The following is a 20,000-nucleotide window of genomic DNA, read 5'->3' as shown; positions in this document are numbered from 1 at the left end:
ATCATTTGGTATTAAATTCTAAACACATGGAGAATGCATGAAGAACTGATGGCTTGATTAGCTCTTGTGGTGCAACTGAAGGAGCTGTCTCACAGATTCTTCATTTGGAAGAACACTTTGATCTTTGTTCAAGTCAATTCATGAACATCAACTGACAAGACTGCATGAAACACCCCGATGGTTAGGTCCAAACTCCAAGCAAACTATTTGGTTTCATTAAGGACTTCCAGAAAAGGTGACCAAGACAATCCTTTTAGAAGCCAACAGGCAAGTGGCTCTTTAAATTCTAATGTGCACAATGTATCACAGAGGGCTAATATACATACAAGCAATCAGTCAAGTATGGGAATACTTTTATCTACTTTGTGACAAAAAGGAAAGCCACATTTCAATTTCACTCTCATTAAGGCATCGCAATGTTCTTTTATATCCCAGCAGTACTTCAACAATCAACAATCGAAGAGGTAGAAAAGACTAATAGTTTAAAATTAATCAAAATAGTTACAAATTTTTTAAGTATACAGAGAAAATAAACTTGCTAACCACTTCATAAAATAAAATATTAAGAAAATAATTAAAGAACTTTCTTTCCTATAGTAGTTATTTTTCTTTTTTTAAATGCAGTTTAACCCCCTTTTGGGAAGGGCACTATTTCAAAGGGCTCATTTTTGTACCACCCCTGTCAAAGAAGGTCAGAGACACTCAAGTATAAAGTCACTGCACTGCTGTGGCACAAATAGTTTCTGCGGCTAAAATCAAACAAAGACCAATTAAACTAATCATAACGTTCCAGTGAACACAAGGAAGCTCACCTGGTATTTCTGGACTTCTTTCGTGAATTTTCAAATCTACTCAGTTCTTGGTATTATAATTACCTTGACCAAAATACTGTGAAATTACTGCTCTGATCTACTAATGGCTGCAAAAATCAAGTCGTTGTGGTTTCATGCCAAGGGGCCATAGCAAGGTGGCGCAATGATTTCTGACACAGAAGACAACTTCTAAAAACTCAAAAGGGAAAATTAACGGGATGTGGTTTACATTGCCAAAGACTGTTCATTAATTACCAATTTAATCACTGCTGGAGGCATGACATTACAAAAATCTGGCTGAAAGTTCTAATAGATTATGAAGACCACCTAAGAAGAGTGACCAAGAAATGTACAAAACAATTAATACTGTTTCAGTGCTATCAAAGACACTCAGATTATTTTACATCAAATGCAGCAAAGGAATTAGTAGCTTCACAGTGCCACCACTAGGAGCTGTAAATACAATAGCACACAATTAGTAATGCACATGTGACTTTTCGTTCAAGGCATATATCCTTGGGAAAGCCAGAACATGATAAGGAGAACAAAAGAAACATTAAAAAATGAAATGAATAAAGATTTTAACTCTACCCTTGTACATGCTGAGCAATAACAGAATAGGCAATATAAAATACAGCTCTTAGTAACGGTGATATTATCCTGGGATGTTCAACACCGCACTGAACAGCCATATGGAAAATGTCTAGGGCCATTAATAGCCGCATAAAAGGAGTGTTCCTGATGCTAAGACACCTAGCCCTAGCTTCGTGCATTCATGGCAACCTCAAATAAATAAGTCTTTAGAGGCTAGGGGTTTGTGGCCACACAATAGAATAGATACTTGAGTTTTTTTCCCTCTAACAACGCTAGTGTTTTGTGTGACTTTGAAGATATGCTAGCAAGCTAACAATATGTTTTCTAAGAAGTCTAGTAGCTATTGTTAAGATAGCAGACTTCAAATCAACTTAAATTTAGACATAACAGATAAACTATTATTTAAATCATAATGAATAAAAACCACTGCCTTGTACGGAGGCATTTATGCCAAACATAGAAGTATACTGTCATTCTTCTATATAATGTAACTATAAAAAAGATTAGCTATACATTTAAAGTGTCTTACTGGTCTGAAACGGATTATGTACATTAAATCTTCTGTCAATTGTGTTCGAGTAAGAAATAAGGAATATATTTTCATCTCAGTGCCCTGGGTGTAGATATTCAAACTCATGGAGAATAAAAATCCCCAAATAACACAAAATCTCACTCTCTGTATCTTATTAAAGGTTTTAGATTTCTTTTTATAATAACTGATGTTCTTCTTTTGAAATTACAAATGCAAAGTTAACCCACTTCTTCCTAGTAATGGAACTGAAAATAAGTGTAATTAGAAAAAATAAAAATTTTAACCTTATCTCAATTTTAAAGTTTGATTCTTAGAGGCTAGCCATTTGTAGCCAGTCAATATTCATAAACACAAAGTATAATCTTATACACATTTTTATGATGATACATACTTAAGATATATTTATGAAAACTATGAAAAGAGTTTCTATCTGGGATTATAAAAATAATGTTTAGTGTGTTTTTTTTGTTTGTTTTTTTACCAATTTGATAGTAACTGCTTCTTTTTTATTTATTATCTGGAGAAGATCTAGTGATCTTATCTAAATCTGTTACAATTATCAGCATGACAGACTAGTCCCATTTAAATAAATATTTTCCAATTAACATCAAAAGTACAAGGTTGATGTACACCCCTTTATAGCAACACAATACTTGTTAAAGGTCTAATTTGCAAAAGAGCAGTTTGCATTCTCTTGGTTCTTTATCAAATAAGCCATTTGAATTTATTATCAAAGACCAATGGAAAAAAAAGTCACTGTATCTTTTTTGATTCCTGATCTTTGCAGTAAAATTAAGGACTGAGGAAACTGAAATTCTCATATATACAGTTTTCTTTAAAGGAAATGTTCTTTAAACATTCCTGCAAATCTTTGGAGGCATACTGTAAACCTTCCCGGACTTGAGGCTAACTTGCAATGTGATTCTGCTAAATAAGAATGGGCTCTTATGCCAATCAATTATAATGGGTCACTCACTATGGTTGTAGATTAAATATTAGGGAAAAAAACTTCAAATCTGTTTTATAATAATGTCATAATTATTTTCTGACCTTTCTTTTGAAAAAGCTTCCAGGTATCTAACATCTATCTGCAAACCATATTCTTATGCTAAATAATTTACAGCTCAAAAAATTAAAAACAGATTTATAAATTCACTGATTGTTAAATGACCAGACGAATTAGATTGAAAAATCATCCCAATGTTTTTTTTGTTTTTTTTTAGCTGAGCCATCCTGCCACCTGTTGGCAGCTCGGCGACAGCTCAGCTTGGGCCGGGAATCAAACTGGCGACCCTGTTGCTCAGAACTCGCACTCTTGAGAGAGTTCTTAACCAACTGAGCCACTTCGGCTGGCCCCCGCAATGTATTTTCAGGCTTTCTATTTATAAAATAATTTTATTCTGGCTGGCCAAGTGGCTCAGTTGGTTAAGAGCGGAGTTCTGAGCAACAGGGTTGCCGGTTCGATTCTCACATGGGCCAGTGAGTTGTACCTGAGCTGAGCTGCCAACAGGTGGCAGAATGGCTCAGCTAGTGAGAGCACGTGCGCCTAACAACAGGTTGCTGGTTCGACTCCCGCATGGGATGGTGGGCTCCCCCCCACAACTAAGATTGAACACAGCACCTTGAGCTGAGCAGCCACAAGCTGCCATGGGCAGCTGGATGGCGACTGCACTTGGAGCTGAGCAAGCTAGCTGCGCCCTCCACAACTAAGATTGAAGGACAATAATTTGGCTGTTCCCCTTCCCAAATTCCCCAATAAAAATCTTTAAAAAGAAAAAAATTTTTTTATTCTTTCTTAAAAACATAAACGTAATATGGCATCATTGTTCTGATAGGTTCAAAGTGCTTCACCAATATCCTAACAATTCCAAGGACTGTGGGTAGCAGGACTATCATCCCTTATTCTTAAAGTGTATTGATCATAAACTTTAACACACCAAATGCAAACATCTCTTTTAGCTATCTATATAACTACATAAGCATTATCAAATGTAGTGGTGGATTACATGTATTTCTTAAAAAGCAATTATATTCTAATGCAAAGTAATAAGCAAGAGTCTGAAATAGCCTAGCCTGTTAAATTCTATTTGTGCATTTCTTGGGGGAAAAGTGTTTGGGGAGATTGAGTAATGAAGAAAAATAATAAAAAGGAAACATGTTTTTGAAAAAAAGCTATTACATTTTTCTCAGAGTTTGTGTTCAAATATACTATATAATCAAGGAGGCTCCTTGGGATTACATAATGGCTAGATTGCTATGCCTACCAAACTCCTGAGTTCTTGAGTTGTGCTTTGAATAAAAAATATTTTAAGTACATGTGTAAAACAATGAACAAAACAATATCACATCTAAAATTTACATTAGAAAAAGTAACATACGAAAATCTTCCTAGAACAATAAGAATAGGAAGCAAAGAAATATAAATCACAGAGATTCAGAGCAATGAAATCTGTCTGTTACAGAAAAACAATCCCAGGAAACACGTGAAACAGGTTAAATGAACACTAAAAGCACAGGGATATAAATGAGTCACGTAAACTACTTTCCCTAAAAAAGATCTAAATGCAATATGGAATTGTAGCAAGTTCTCATTAAACCATGCAAGGTCAGGGCCGGCCAAGTGGCGCATTGGTTGAGAGCTGGCTTGGAACACCAGAGGGCCCCGGTTCAGATCCCACATATGAGGGCCAGTGACACTGCCCTCTACAGTTAAGATGCTGAACAACAGCTCAACCTAGAGTTGGGCTGCCGTGAGTTGCCAGCAACAGAGTAGGCTGCAGTGAAGCTGCAGTGGGTTGCCATGGGCTACCGTGTGTAGCCAGCAGCCAGCGTGAGCAGCCAGCAGCCAGCATGAATGGCCAGCAGCCGCTGTAAGCGGCCATCCAGTAGCCAGCGACTGATCTGTCTCGCCTGGGAAGAGCGCGATGATGGTGCCAACTTGGGCCAGTGAAGCGACGTCCTCCACAACTAGACTGAAGAACAGAAGGACAGCAACTTGTCTGTTCTCCTTCCCCCTATTCCCCAGCGCTGTTCCCATCCCCCAATTCCCCAATAAAAATCTTTAAAAAAAAAAAACAAAAAACATGCAAGGTCTGGACGAAAATTAAGAAAAATAAAATGGCTGACAATATGTTTGTGAATTGCCTTTTATGAGAAATTATAGCTCAACTCTTTTCTGAGTCTGTGCATAAGAACCCATGAGGTGCAATTAACAAGAATTACTTTCTGTGTCTTGGAAACTGTTTCCTAGCCTTCCAGCCTAAAGCTATCCTAACTTATTTAAGAGGGGATGTTAAAAATGGTGTGATTCAAAGCAGAATTGGGAGTTGAACTCTCATCAGAAGGCCCACAGCATGGGAAGAGCACGGGTGTGTAAGGATTTGGCATGCACACATTATAGTAACTAAGAAAGGTATCATAATGTAGGATTCAAGAATAGAAGAAAAGGATAACACAGGGAACCTTATATCCCAAAGTGGCAAATGTCATCTTTGTAAATGACTCAAGAAAGGGAACAAACACTTTAACTTCTTCCCAAATGATTATCAATTCTGTTTTAAAGACCTTCGAGAGACAACTGTATTTTTTCCTGTTTACAAACATTTACTACCAAGAAACTCCTTATAGCAACCCAAATTTCTCATGTTTAAGCTCATTTATTAGTTGACATTCAGAAGACATGAAAAATAGCCTGTCATTATTCCCTTAATTTATTTATTGAAGAAATATTTACATAATATTTGGTGCTGGTGATACTTTTTGGTAATCAGCTCATAGATGAATGGGAGAAAGAGGTGTGTATTTAGATTATTATATGGGATAAATTCAACAGTAGAGAGATATACAATATATTAGAAAAAGATACAGGAAGGAGAATTAACTTTATGGCTAAGAGCCATGACAGAGTTACTCACAGAATAAGTGAGACTTCAGTGCAAATGAACAAGGGAAGAAGAGCATTTCAGAGAAACATAAAATGCTTGACACAGGAACAGAAGAGTTTGCCACATTCTCTCTGTAAGCAACTGAGTAGAGCAGGGCTGTAGAATGAAAAATGGGAGAGAGGTGAGAGATGAGGCTAGAGAGGGAGGGGGGCAGGATTTGCAATAACCGTGTATGAGACCATGTTGTGTAGTTGCGGAGTTTCTTCTCTTGGGTGAGCAGGAGCTACCGGAAGGATTGTGAGCCTTCATTTACTCCAATTAGTACTTAAACTATTCCCCAGTTTTCTCTTCTTTATATTTTATGAGCCTATCTTTCCTTATAAGTAGATCTTTGCTTTCAATCCTTTAACAGTTCTCTGAATCCTAAGTTCTCACTCTCTCTTAGCCCAGAACCAGGTACAAAAGTCTCAAGAGGAGGTAACCTATATTGAGTACAAGGACACTGTCCCATGCACTATATGCTTCATTTAAGTACTCTAACATCAATTAGTAACATAATTCTACTCATTCTTCTTGGTATTCATCAGAAGGTCCTAGGTTAGTTATAGAGAAACAAAGTTCAGAAGGATAAAATATAGAAATTGCTAAAGTCCTAAATCAGTGATCTCTAAGAGTATGTAACAGTAAGCTCTTTAGTAAACGCTTGAAGATTTAAGGTCAGTGTCTCATTTACTCAAGGCTTGAGGTCACTTCTGGGTATCAACTTTTTTTTTTTTAACTTATGGGAATTCTTAGTTAAACTAAGAACAGTACCATAACATACATTATGAAGGGCAAGATAGTTTACAATGAATTTAAGACCACAATAAATTAAGTTATAGATTAAAGAACATACACAAGTGAAAATAGTAACAATCAGTTCACTAAATTAGATGCCAGCTTTTTTTTTTTTTTTGAGTTAGACCTGCTTTTTATTTACCAGAATTCTTTTGATCTCTCCAGAGTGAAAGGGATGCTGACACTGAAGTGGGGATGGTATTAGTCATGGTTCCCTTACCCCCTTCACTGTGGACACCTATTAATTTGAATGTCACACAGGAAGAAAAAAAAAAAAAGAACCTGGCTCTATGTTAAAAATGGAAAAACAGATTTAGAGAGATTAAGTAATTTCCAGTTTTAGTATCATGTAACTCACATTCAATTGTTCCAGAGATGAAATTAGGCTTTTCCCCTTTTTCTTTTGTCAGCCAAATTGGCCACACTACTTTTCCAAATATGGACAGTACTACTAAATAATTCCAATCTGTATATACAAGAGCTACCTAGAAATGATCAAGAAAATGATCAAATTATGAAAACGACTATTCCTTGGAAAAGATATCAACTTAATATCAAGTTACACATTAAACTAAAAATCTGAAAAGCAAGCAAGGTCTAACTTCTTCTGTGTTTGTGAAACTGGACTTATATGACATTTTACATTCTTCTTTGTAAATCATTTCAATATAAGCCCCACAGAGTATCAAGTGTCCAAACTAGAGCAACAGTCCTAGAATGTACTATTTAGTTCATGAAATTGATGTTCTTCACAACACATCCATATAGGGCTCAACTTATCTGAACAAGGAGCCAATAGTAGAATGTGCAAGAAAGAGTTTTAAAATTGAGCTTAAACTGAGAAGAGGTTGCAACAATTTGTCCCATGCAACCTGCTCTTCTTACAATGTGTCATTGACACTCCTCCTACTGAGGAGTCTCTGCTTCTTAAGCCTGGGTGCAGCTTTGTGTCTGCTTGGACCAACAGTATGACAAAGGTGATAGACACTACACGACTTTTAAAGCTAGATCATAAGAGCGCCATCCATGCACATCCTCCTTACTCTACTGGGACACTTGCTCTTAAATCCAGCCATTAGGCTGTGAGGAAGCCCAAACTAGTCCAAGTGGAAAGACCATATGAGGATGGTCACATATAGATGTCCCAACAGATAGTCCAGCAGAGGTCCTGGCTGAAAACCAGCCCCTAACATTGGGGAACAGAAATAAACTATTTCCAGTGTCCTATCCTAATGCCTGACGCACAGAAACTACAAGCATAATACAAGGGTTATTTTATGCCAACAAGGTTTGCAGCGGTTTTTTATTCAACCAAAGATAACTTGAAAGAGTAAGGGTAGGCAAAACATCTATGGGACTGTTTAAAGCATAGTTTTATAAGCAACAGGGTACAACTTTGGGTAAGTGGGAAACAAATGCAACCAAGTGACCAGCCTGGCATGTAGCTAGCTGGTTACGTAGCATAGAGCTCCTCTCTGGGAAAAGCAACTGGAACAACTAATACAAGAATATAAGACAACCAACCCAAGTCACATCAGTGACAGCCAAAACAGCAGTAAAATATTTTGTGAGATACCATGATTACTATTCACCAGCCTCAAACAAAAGTCATTGAGAATTTCATGTCTTAATGTGAACAGAACTGCTATTATTATTTCACACCTAGGCACAAGCTAACATCAACTGTAAAAGGAGAGTTCTTTCTAGGTCTCTCTCCTTAAAACATACACACGTATCTTAGATACTGAAACACAACATTAGTTTAAATGGTCAAGTTTGGGTATGTATGCTAAGAAAACAAGCTGCTAAAAATATCTTTTTTAGATACCCCAAATTTCCCTAATTTAAAATGTTTATCTTAGCATGTCACATTTTCAAATCAGAAAGCTTAACAGGCAAAAACCCTTTTAATAATCCTTTTGTTATACTATCTCTTAGGGATAAAGATTGTTCATATTATGATGATTTTTCCTTCCTGTCGCTTTTCAATGCATATGTGAAAACACAGTCTCTATTATTTCAAAATGCCATATACTATTTTATATTTTTCTTTTTGTACAAAATCACATTGTGAGCATTGTGAACATTTCCATATGTCCTTTCAATATTCTTTCAAAACATTACTGAATAATTTTAATGATGACATAACAAGTACACACACACACACATATTTGTTATAATTTGTTTGATCATTCCCATTTTGAGCAATCACCATTTTGTAATTTTTGCTATTACAAATAACATTATGATGAAAAGCTGCATATTTATCTTTGTTAGTAAAAGTATTGGATTAAAAAAAAGGGCATTTCTTGCTTATGTCTAATTGCTTTCCAGAAAGGTGTGGCAAGTTGCATGTTACCAGCAGTGCAAAAGAGTATCTAGCGCAATAAAACATCAAGGGCATCATGTTTCTTAAAATCCAAGATATACCGGGGTCCCATGAAAATGTATACATATGACTTGTATCCATCTTTTGTTATTGGTATATATTATCACAATTTTAATACAGTTTTTTCCTTTCTTAAAATATATATACATTTTTTGGGGCACCCTCTGTATACTTTACGGATTATAATAAGACGTCACAGACATAGAAGAGCTGTTTTAGTAATTAACTTCTGATGTTGAAGTCACACTAACATAATTTAGCTAAAAATTTACGTTTCATTTGGAAAATAAAAATTATAAGTAAAATTAGTAGTGCCTTAAACAGAAGAGATGACCAATAAAATCTTTTTTGAAAACTTGAAGTAGTAAATAAATAAATTGAATGAGTGAATAAACAGCTTTAAAAATCCGGATACTTATATTCTAAGCGTAGTTTGCCACTGTCTGAAGCCCTAGGTAAATTTAAACACCCTTTCTTAACACATTTTCTTAATCTCTACTGTAGATAAAACAATAGTATCTACTCCTACTTTATAAGGATTGGAAAAATAAACAAGAAGGAAATATAACACAATGCTTTAAAAATATAATCTCTGAAGTCAAATTGTTTAGGCTTAATTCTTTTTTTTTTTTTTTTTTAGCTGAGCTATCCTGCCACCTGTTGGCAGCTCAGCTCGGGCCAGGAATTGAACTGGCGACCTTGTGGCTCAGAGCTCACACTTGAGCAAGTGTTTAGGTTTAATTCTTGATTTGCTTATTAGCTGTGTGACTCTGGGCAATTCATTAATTTGTGTGTCAGTTTTCTCAACTGTAAAACAGGGATGATAATACTTAATATATAATAATTGTAGAAACTGAAAAAATTCAAGTGAAAGCACTTAGAATCCTGCCTGACACACAGTAAGTGCTCAATAAACATTAGATGACAATTATTAGTATATGCAAAATGTGTACATAGGTAAAGTAACTGGTTTTTAAAATCTACTTGGCAGACAGATTATTTAAATCTCAGGTATTCTGAATTTAAAATCAACACACTTGAAAATTATAAAGCTATAAGTTTTCCATAACTTTTAGAGCCTGAAAAAATTATGAGACAAAGTTCATCGCAAACAAAATATAATATCAACAAAATAACTTTATTTTTAAGAATATTCTTTCTGTGGCTCTTTACTTGACTGGATCCTTCTTACCCATTAAATCTTAGTTTAAATGTGCCCTCCTCAAATCACTCAAGTCCCCATCTACTCAAATTATCCTCTACCAGATCATGCAGTTTTCACACTCTGTAGTTATTTATTTACTACTATCTGTCTCTTCCCATCCGAATGTAAACTCCATTAGGTAACTCTTTATGTCACTATAAATATACTTAGTTCAGATACTCAGTATCTGGCAAATGTCTGAATCAACAAATTGACAATGTAACAGATTGCTAGGAACTGAAAGAGTTGGCATAAAAACTAAAAAACTTCTTCCTTAAAAATGCCCCTCTAGATTAGTGATTTTCAAAAATTTTTATCATGACCTACAGTTAAAAATACATTTTATATCAAGATCTAGTAAGCACACATACCTATAGAACTAAAACAAGTTTTACACAAAAATGCTATGCTTACTATGGGTGATGAATTCTGATATTTTCTATTCCATTCTACTGTATTTCTTTTCATTAAAAATTAAATAATTGCTGTGGGCCACTGAACTGATTTTATATCATATTATTGTGTAAAGACTTGAAGCCTGAAAAACAACACTTGAGGTCAGAGGTTATTAAGCTGGTATCTTAAAAGCATTTTTAAAAGTATGCATGGCTGGCTTATTTCACTTAGCATAACGTTCTCTAGGTCCATCATATCGTTGCAAATGGGACGATTTCCTTCTTCTTTATAGCTGAGTAATACTCCATTGTGTAAATGTACATATGCTAAGTGAAATAAGCCAGTCAGAGAAAGACAAATACCATATGATCTCACTTATATGTGGAATCTAAAAAACTGAATAAATGAGAAATGTAAACAGAAATAGTCTCAGAGACACAGAGGAAAAACTGAGGGTTGCTAGTTGGGAGGGGGTGGGGATGAAGGAGAAGGGGAAGGGACGAGACAATACAAATTGGTAACTACAATATGGCCTCAGGGATAGAAAAGACAGTCTGGGGAATATAATCAATAATGTTGTAAATATTTCTTAGGGGGCCAGATGGATTCATGTTTTGTTAGGGAGACCATTTCATAGATGGTGTAGAGGCCTGACCACCGCACTGTATTGCTTTTTTTTGTGTGTGTGTTTTAATTTTTTATTTTGAAATCATTTTAGATGGACAGAAAAGCTGTAAAAATAGTACAGAGCATTCCTGTGTATCTTTTACCCAGCTTCCTCTAATGTTAACATCTATATGAGATGTACATATCTGTATAAGATATACAATTGGCCCTTAAACAACTCAGGGGTTAGAGACATCGACCCCCATTTAGTTGAAAATCTGCATATAACTTTTAAGTACCCGAAGACTTAACTACAGCCGTCCCTTGGTATCTGAGGGGGATTGGTTCCAGGACACCACCCTCCACCCCCTCGTGGATCCCAAAATCCTCTGATGCTCAAGTCCCTTGTATAAAATGACATAGAACGACGCATACAGTCAGCCCTCTGCATCCACGGATCCCCAACCATGATTTGAAACCGCACTGTATTTCTGAAGCCAATGTTGAATAATATTGTATGTCAACTATAATTATATATACATATAGTCATGGGATGTGGAGTAGAGTATGGGAATGGAGTCAATGGAATTATAATAGATAAGTATGATATCGGGGGTGGGAGGACAGTGGATGGGGGAGGAGGGTTATTACTTTGTGAGGGGTGAAAAGGATAACTATTGCATTGTTCTGTACAACTGAAACTAATAAAAAATATGCATGGGAAGGAAGAAATAAAACTTTGTTCATAGATGATATGATCATCTATGCAGAAATCTGAAAGAACAACAACAACAAAAACTCTCCAGGAACTAATAAGCAATTATAGCAAGGTTGGAGGATACAAGGTTGTTATACAAGACAAATGTTTTCCCATATACCAGCAGCGAACAAATGGAATTTGAAATTAAAAGCACAATACCATTTATATTAACACCTCCCAAAATGAAACGCTTAGGTAGTAATAAAAAATCTAACAAAATATGTACAAATTCTATATGAAGAATGCTACAAAATGTTGTTAATGAAATCAAAGAAGAACTAAACAAATGGAGAGATAAACTCAATATTGTCAAGATGTCAGTTCTTTCCAACTAGATCTGTATGCTCAATGCAATCCCAATGAAAATCCCAACAAGTTATTTTGTGGATACAGACAAATTCTGAAGTTTATACGGAAAGGCAAATAACCTAGAATAGCCAACATAATACTGAAGAAGAATAAAGTGGGAGGACTGACACTACCTGACTTCAAAACTTATAAAGTGACAGTATTCAAAACAGTTTGGTATTGGCAAGGGAAGAGACAAATAGATCAGTGGAACAGAATAGAAAGCCCAGAAATAACCCCCCATAAATATAGTCAGCTGGTCTTTGACAAATGAATGAAAGCAACACAATAGAGCAAAGACAGTCTTTCCAACAACTGGTGCTGAAACAACTGGACATCCACATGCAAAAATACAAAGGTACACAGAGACTTTACACCCATCACAAAACATTAATTCAAAATGGACTAAGGACCTACATAAAAACACAAAACTATAAAACTCCTCAAAGAAGGGCCTGCCGAGTGGCTCAGTTGGTTAAGAGCTCGCTCAAGAGTGTAAGCTCTGAGCAATAGCGGTTCGATGCCCGGCCCAATTTGAGCTGCCACTGAGCTGTCAATAGGTGGCAGGATGGCTCAGCTAAAAAAAACAAAACAAAACAAACAAACAAACAAAAACTTCTCAAAGATAACATAGAAACCTAGATGATCTGAGGTATGGTGATATCTTTTTAGATACAACACCAAATATACATTTTATAAAAGGAATAAAAGTTTGATCTCATTAAACTTAAAAACTGCTCTGCAAAAGACAATGTGGAGAGAATGACAAGACGAGGCACAGACAAGGAGAAAATATTTGCAAAAGACACTTTAACATCTTAATAACCTCCAGTGGCCAGCGACCGATTTGCCTCACCTGGGAAGAGCGCAATGATAATACCAACATGGGACAGTGAAGCAACATCCTCCAGAACTAGACTGAAGGACAAAAGGACAGCAACTTGTCTGTTCCCCTTCCCCGATTCCCCAATGCTGTACCCCTCCCCCAATTCCCCAATAAAATCTTAAAAAAAAAAAAAGCAGGCCAATGACCTTAATAGACGCCTCTTCAAAGATTTACAGATTGCCCATAAGCATATCAAAAGATTCTCCACATATGTCTTCAGGGAAATGTAAATACAAACAATGAGAAACCACAACTAGAAACCAATATCTTTAGAATGGCCAAAATCCAGAGCACTGACCACCAAATGCTGGCAAGAACTCTCATTCATTGTTGGTGGGAATGCAAAAATGGTACAGTTATTTGAAATACAGTTTGGTGATTTCTTACAAAAGTAAACATACTCTTACCATACGATCCAGCAATTGTGCTCCTTGGTATTTATCCAAAGGAGCTGAAAACTTGTATCTACCCAAAAACCTGCACGTAGATGATTACAACAGCTTTATTCATAATTGCTAAAACTTGGAAGCAACTAAGATGTCCTTCAGAAGGTGAATGGGTAAATAAACTGTGGTACATCCATACAATGACATTATTCAGCGCTAAAAAAAATGAGCTATCAAGCCATGAAAAGACATGGAGAAACCTTTAACAAATATTACTACAAGAAGCCAATCAGAAAAGGCTACATACTGTGTGGGTACAGCTATGACATTCTGAAAAAGGCAAAATTATGGAGACAGTAAAATTATTAGGTTGTCAGGGGTTAGGGATGGGGAGAGGTTAAATAGGTAGAACACAGGATGTTTAGGGTAGTGAAAATACTCTGTATGATACCATAATGATGGATACATGTCATTATACATTTGACCAAACTCAGAATGCACAACACCAAGATCAAACCATAATGTAATCTATGGACTTTGGGTTATTATAATGTGTCAAGGTAGGTTCATCAGTTGTAATGAATGTTATCACTGTGGGAAGGATGTTGCTAAGGGGGAGGATATGCATGTGTGGGTACAGTGGGTTTATGGGAAATCTCTGTACCTTACCCTCAATTCTGCTGTGAACCTAAAACTGCTCTTAAAAAAAAAAAATCTTAATTAAAAAAAACAAAAAACATGCAGTTTTATGTATTTGTGAGTTTGATGGTAGGGCAGGGTTGTCATAGTTTTCGGATTTATGAAGAGGTTCACGTCCCCATAAATCTAAGAGCTTCTATTCCTAGATGTTCATTATTGTATGTGAAGCACTACACAAAAATATGCATAAAAATATGGTTTAACATAGGAATGGCAGCATATGACAGGAAAGGGCACTGACTCAGAAGTCTGATAAGACTCAGGTTCAAATTCTGGATTCATCATTTACTGACTCTGCAACCTTGTACAAATTTCCATACCCATCAGCCTTAGTTTTCTTATCTGAAAAGTAGTATGAATATCTACTTCATAAAATTAAGCAAAACAAAAATTACATAAAACATCCATTATAATACCTGGAATATAGGTATTTAATAAACGGTAGGCATCATTTTTATATTCTAGTATTTCCAACAAAATTAACTTTCATGGACAAAACGTAGTCTTAAAGAACAATTAAATTACTGAATATAAATGAACAAAAAAACACATGATTCATGTATATGTAGAAATTATATCCCAGGATCTTACTTTTCCTCATAGCTAACACTGCTGTGTAAGAATAATTATATGTTCTGCAAGTATGACTTCATTAAGTTCTCTAAATGTACCAAGGACCCACAATAAACAAAGTCTGTGGAAACATAATTAGGCCAAAATATAAATAAATTATTCCCCTCGCCTCCATGATTACAATGAACAACTTATGGTTTTTTAAACCAATGTTTCTCACATCACTTAGCTGCCTGCTGCAGAGCGCTGTGGCTGCACTGGTATTCTGCTTATTTCCTGCCTTTAAAGCTGCATCTCTTCTTGCTTGCTCAAGCAGGACTCTCGCTCTTTCTTTAAGTTCTTCTTGTCGAGATAACATTCGATGCTTAAAAGAAAAGATACAGAATTAGAAGCCCCCAAAAAAGAAAACAAACAAACAAACATGTAATATACATTTATAAACTAATCAGTGGTCATACAATCTGTCAAAATAATAGAGGTAAGGAATAAGACTGTCGCTTTATGAGATAACCTATAGAAAGTATGAATGTTGATTAGAAAATGTGGAATGAATGTATAAGTCTTGAAATACAGGAACTATATCTTGACTGTCTAAAAGTGGATCAAACTTAATTGCATTTTTATTAGAACATATTCTCATAAGGTATATACATTATATACATACTTCATACTTGCTAAACCATGATGTATAATCTGGCAAATACATTTTCATTTTAATTTTTTTAATTTTTTTATTTTTAAAGATTTTTATTGGGGAATTGGGGGATGGGAACAGTGCTGGGGAATTGGGGGAAGGGGAATAGATAAGTTGCTGTCCTTTTGTTCTTCAGTCTAGTTCTGGAGGACGTTGCTTCACTGGCCCAAGTTGGCACCATCATTGCGCTCTTCCCAGGCGAGGCAGATCAGTCGCTGGCTTCTGGATTGCCGCTAACGCTGGCTGCTGGCTACATATGGTAGCCCATGGCAACCCACTGCAGCAGGGGCTGCAGCCTATGCCGTCGCTGGCGACTCATGGCAAACCAGCTCCAGGTTGAGCTGTTGTTCAGCATCTTAGCTGTAGAGGGCAGTGTCACTGGCCCTCATATGTGGGATCCGAACCGGGGCCTTCTGAAGTCCCAGGCCAGCTCTTAACCATTGTGCCACTCGGCCGGCCCGCAAATACATTTTTAAAAGATACTAGTTTTATTTCTATAGTCTTATAGAATTGATAACAAAGTATCTTCCAAACTTGTATGTTGAAAGATATTAAATATCTGTGGCACTATCCTTTAAGTTCTTGACAATTAACATTTATAGAAAATTCAAAGCTATCATATTTTGCTTAAAAAGAAGTGAAACTGATTTTCTCTATTGCTGACTTTCCTTACAACAAAACAATTAACCACAGATTTGAAAGAGTATTTTCCTGGATTAACTTGTAATTTTACACTATATGTTTGGAGAAGAATAGACAGTAATCACCAATGGAAATCATTTAAAAAGTGGTGACATTAACCCAAAGTACAAATATCCACACTGCTTATAATTCAAATTTCTTTTTTCTATTAAATTGGCCAACTTTTGGCTTTAGAGGGCTATTATTAATACTGTGGTATTTAATTACTTTTACTCCCCTTTTATTGCATAGTTTTGGTTCAATCATAAGTATCATTCATGGTCAAGGAAGAGGTAATACACAGTTAATACACAGTTAATACAAACTTATTACTTTATTTGGTATAATACAAGGCATTATTAAAAATTCATTATGTATGTCATTTTTGAGTCTCTTTGCAATCTTTATATTTTAATATAATAATTTTAAACCTTTTCTGTCATCTTAAGGATTTTTCTTAAAGTGTACAATTCAATGGTTTTTAGTATATTCACAAGGTTGTAAACCATCAACACTAATTCCAAAACATTTTCATTACCCAATGTTTTAAGAGGATTAAACAAAAATTCTTAACTTCATAGATAAAATTGAAACATGTAAATGATAATGATGGATTTTAAGTTCATGTAGATAATAAGACATAATAGAATAAAATTGGTCATTGCATTTGAACTGGTTATAAATCAACACTTTCTCAAAAACAGACAAAATTAAATAAACACTGACTTTACAGTCAAAACATCAGGCTGTTAATCCTTCTTCCACTAATAATAAGCAATGTAACACTGAAAAGGACATTTAAAAACTATACTGCTTACCATTATATGATATTTTAGAACTTTGGAGTCAGACAGACCTGAGCTCAAATATTTGTTCCATCAATTAATTGTGGATGTAATTAAAAGTTACTCAATCTCTCTAAGCTTCAGTTTCCTCATTTATAAAATGGGAAAACAGACCAACTCTCATAAGCATATTGTAAAGATTAAGTGAAATAGAATAATGCAGTGAGCGTAGGATAAAAGTTAACTATTATATTTTTTAAAATCTCTCAATTTCCTCATCTTGAAAGGAGGAGAGATCATCTTTAAAATCCCACTAGCTATAAAATTTGTGATTACTTAGAGTAGATCATCTTTAAGATACCACTAGCTCTAAATTCTGTGATTCTGTAGTCCCTTAGAGATTTCAATCAGCTACATAGACAGTGAAAAAACTGTACTGCTCTTTAAAACACATAAACACATTTTTTTCTGATTATAAATGCAATTCATATTAATTACAGAAACTTTACAAAATATATAAAAGTAAAAAGAAGAAAAATAAAACTAATTGGAGACATCAAGATGCCTGATTTCAAACTATATTACAAAGCTATAGTAATCAAAACAGTATGGTACTAGAATAAAAACAGACACATACTGAAACTCAACTGTAATTTTAAAAAAAGCAAAACTTAAAAAAGAAACAGACACAATGATCAATGGAACAAAATAGAGAGTCCAGAAATAAATATGGTCAATTAATGTATGACAAGGGAGACAAGGTTATACAATGAGGAAAGGATAGTCTCTTCAATAAATAATTTTGAGAAAACTGAATAGCCATATGCAAAACAATGAAACTAAGCCACTATCTTACACCACACACAAAAACTAATTAAAAATAAATTAAAGTCATGAATGTAAGACCTGAAAACATAGAACTCCCAGAAGAAATCAAAGGTGGTAAGCACCTTGATATTGATCTTGGTGATATTTTTTGGATTTCACACCAAAAGCAAAGCCAACAAAAGAAAAAATTTAAAAATGGGACTACATCAAACTAAAAAGCTTCTGCCCACCAAAGGAAACCATTAACAAAATGTAAAGGCAACCTACTGAATGGGAGGAAATATTTGGAAATCATAAACATATGATAAGGGGTTAAGATCCAATATAGGTATATAGAGAACTCATTACGATTCAATAGCAAAAAAACAATCTAAATAAAAAATGGGCAGAAGATGTAAATAGACATTTTTACAGAGGCATACAAAATGCCACAGGTACATGAAAAGATGCTCAACATCACCAATTATCAGGGAAATGCAAATCAAAACCACAATCAGATATTACACCTGTTAGAATGACTATTGTCAATAAGACAAGTAAGTGTTGGCAAGGATGTGGAGAAAAGGAAACCCTCATTTATTGTTGGTGGGAATGTAAACTGGTGCACCCTCTATAAAAACAGTATGGAGGTTCCTCAAAAATATCAAAAATAGAAATGCCATATGATCCAGCAATTCCACTTCTGGGTATTTATCTGAAGAAAACAAAAACACTAACAAAAAAATACAGTTATCCCGTGGTATCTGTAGGATCCCTGCGGGTGCCAAAATCCTCAAATGCTCAAGTCCCTTATATAAAATGGCATAGTATTGGCATATAACCTATGCATATCCTTTCATACACTTCCAATCATCTCTAGATTACTTATATACCTAATACAATGTCAGTGCTATGTAAATACTTGTGGTATTGTTTAGGGAATATGACAGGGAAAAAATGTCTGAACATGTTCAATACAGATGCAACCATTGCAGGCCTAACTACATAGTACATGCCAGATACAATGCAACATTTTTTTGAAAGTATTTTGGACCCAAGGTTGGTTGAATCTTTGGATGCAAAACCTGCTGATACAAAGGACTGATGCCCATGCACGCCCATGTTCACCATTTCATCATTTACAATAGTCAAGTTATGAAACCACCTAAGTATCCACCGATTAATAAATACAATGTGGTGTATAGATGCACACAATGGAATATTATTCATCCTCAAAAAATAAGAAAATTATGCCATGTGACATGGATGGATCTTGAGGGAATTATGCTAAGTGAAGTAAGTCAGACTGAGAAAGATAAATACCCTATGATCTCACTTATATGTGGAATCTAAAAACAAAGAAAAAAACCCCACCAACTCCCACCCCACAAGGGGAAAAACAAAAACAAAAAACAAGCTCACAGATACAGAGAACAGATTGGTAGTTGCCAGAGGATGGGGGTGAAGGATGGGTAAAATGGATGAACGGGGTCAAAAAGGTACCAATTTCCAGTTATAAAATAAATGTCATTGGAGATGCAATGTACAACATAGTTAATAATAGTGTATTGCATATTTGAAAGTTGCTAAGAGAAATCTTAAAATTCTCATCACAAGAAAAAAATTTTTTGTAAGTATGTATAGTGACAAATTTTAACTAGGCTTATTGTGGTGATCATTTCTCAGTGTATACAAATATCGAATCATTATGTTGTATAACTGATAGAAATATGTTATATGCCACTACACCACAATAAAAAGGGAACATTTTTTTTTTTTAAGCTGAGCCATCCTGTCACCTGTTGGTAGCTCAGCGGCTGCTCAGCTCGGGCTGGGAATTGAACCGCTATTGCTCAGAGCTCAAAGTCTTGAGCGAGCTCTTAACCAACTGAGCCACTCAGCTGACCCGGAAAAAATTTTAAAATAAAATTATCCTGTTGTCCAGAGATAATCACTGCAGAATCATGCTTTTTTTCCATTTAATATTCTATTATGAGCATTTTTTCATGTCCTTAAATATATATATATATATTTTTAAAGATTTTTATTGGGGAATTGGGGGAAGGGGAACAGACAAGTTGCTGTCCTTTTTTGTTCTTCAGTCTAGTTGTGGAGGACGTTGCTTCA

At 35.2% G+C, this 20,000-nt stretch overlaps 1 protein-coding gene across 8 annotated transcripts in view; it reads right to left on the bottom strand.

The window, feature by feature from the left end:
• Nucleotides 1-20,000, bottom strand: part of EHBP1 (EH domain binding protein 1) — a 322,290-nt gene that overhangs the window by 75,948 nt on the left and 226,342 nt on the right. For all 8 annotated transcript variants that reach the window (XM_019634942.1, XM_019634858.1, XM_019634995.1 and 5 more), the window contains one exon: nucleotides 15,127-15,270. In XM_019634942.1, coding sequence (XP_019490487.1) covers nucleotides 15,127-15,270 — 144 coding nt within the window. The remainder of the gene's footprint in view (nucleotides 1-15,126; nucleotides 15,271-20,000) is intronic.

Source organism: Hipposideros armiger, unplaced genomic scaffold, assembly GCF_001890085.2.
Source record: "Hipposideros armiger isolate ML-2016 unplaced genomic scaffold, ASM189008v1 scaffold_2, whole genome shotgun sequence".
In the NCBI taxonomy this organism is placed as follows: Eukaryota; Metazoa; Chordata; class Mammalia; order Chiroptera; family Hipposideridae; genus Hipposideros; species Hipposideros armiger.
Note: the sequence above shows the minus strand (reverse complement) of the source record. Positions and strands in the feature narration are given on the sequence as shown.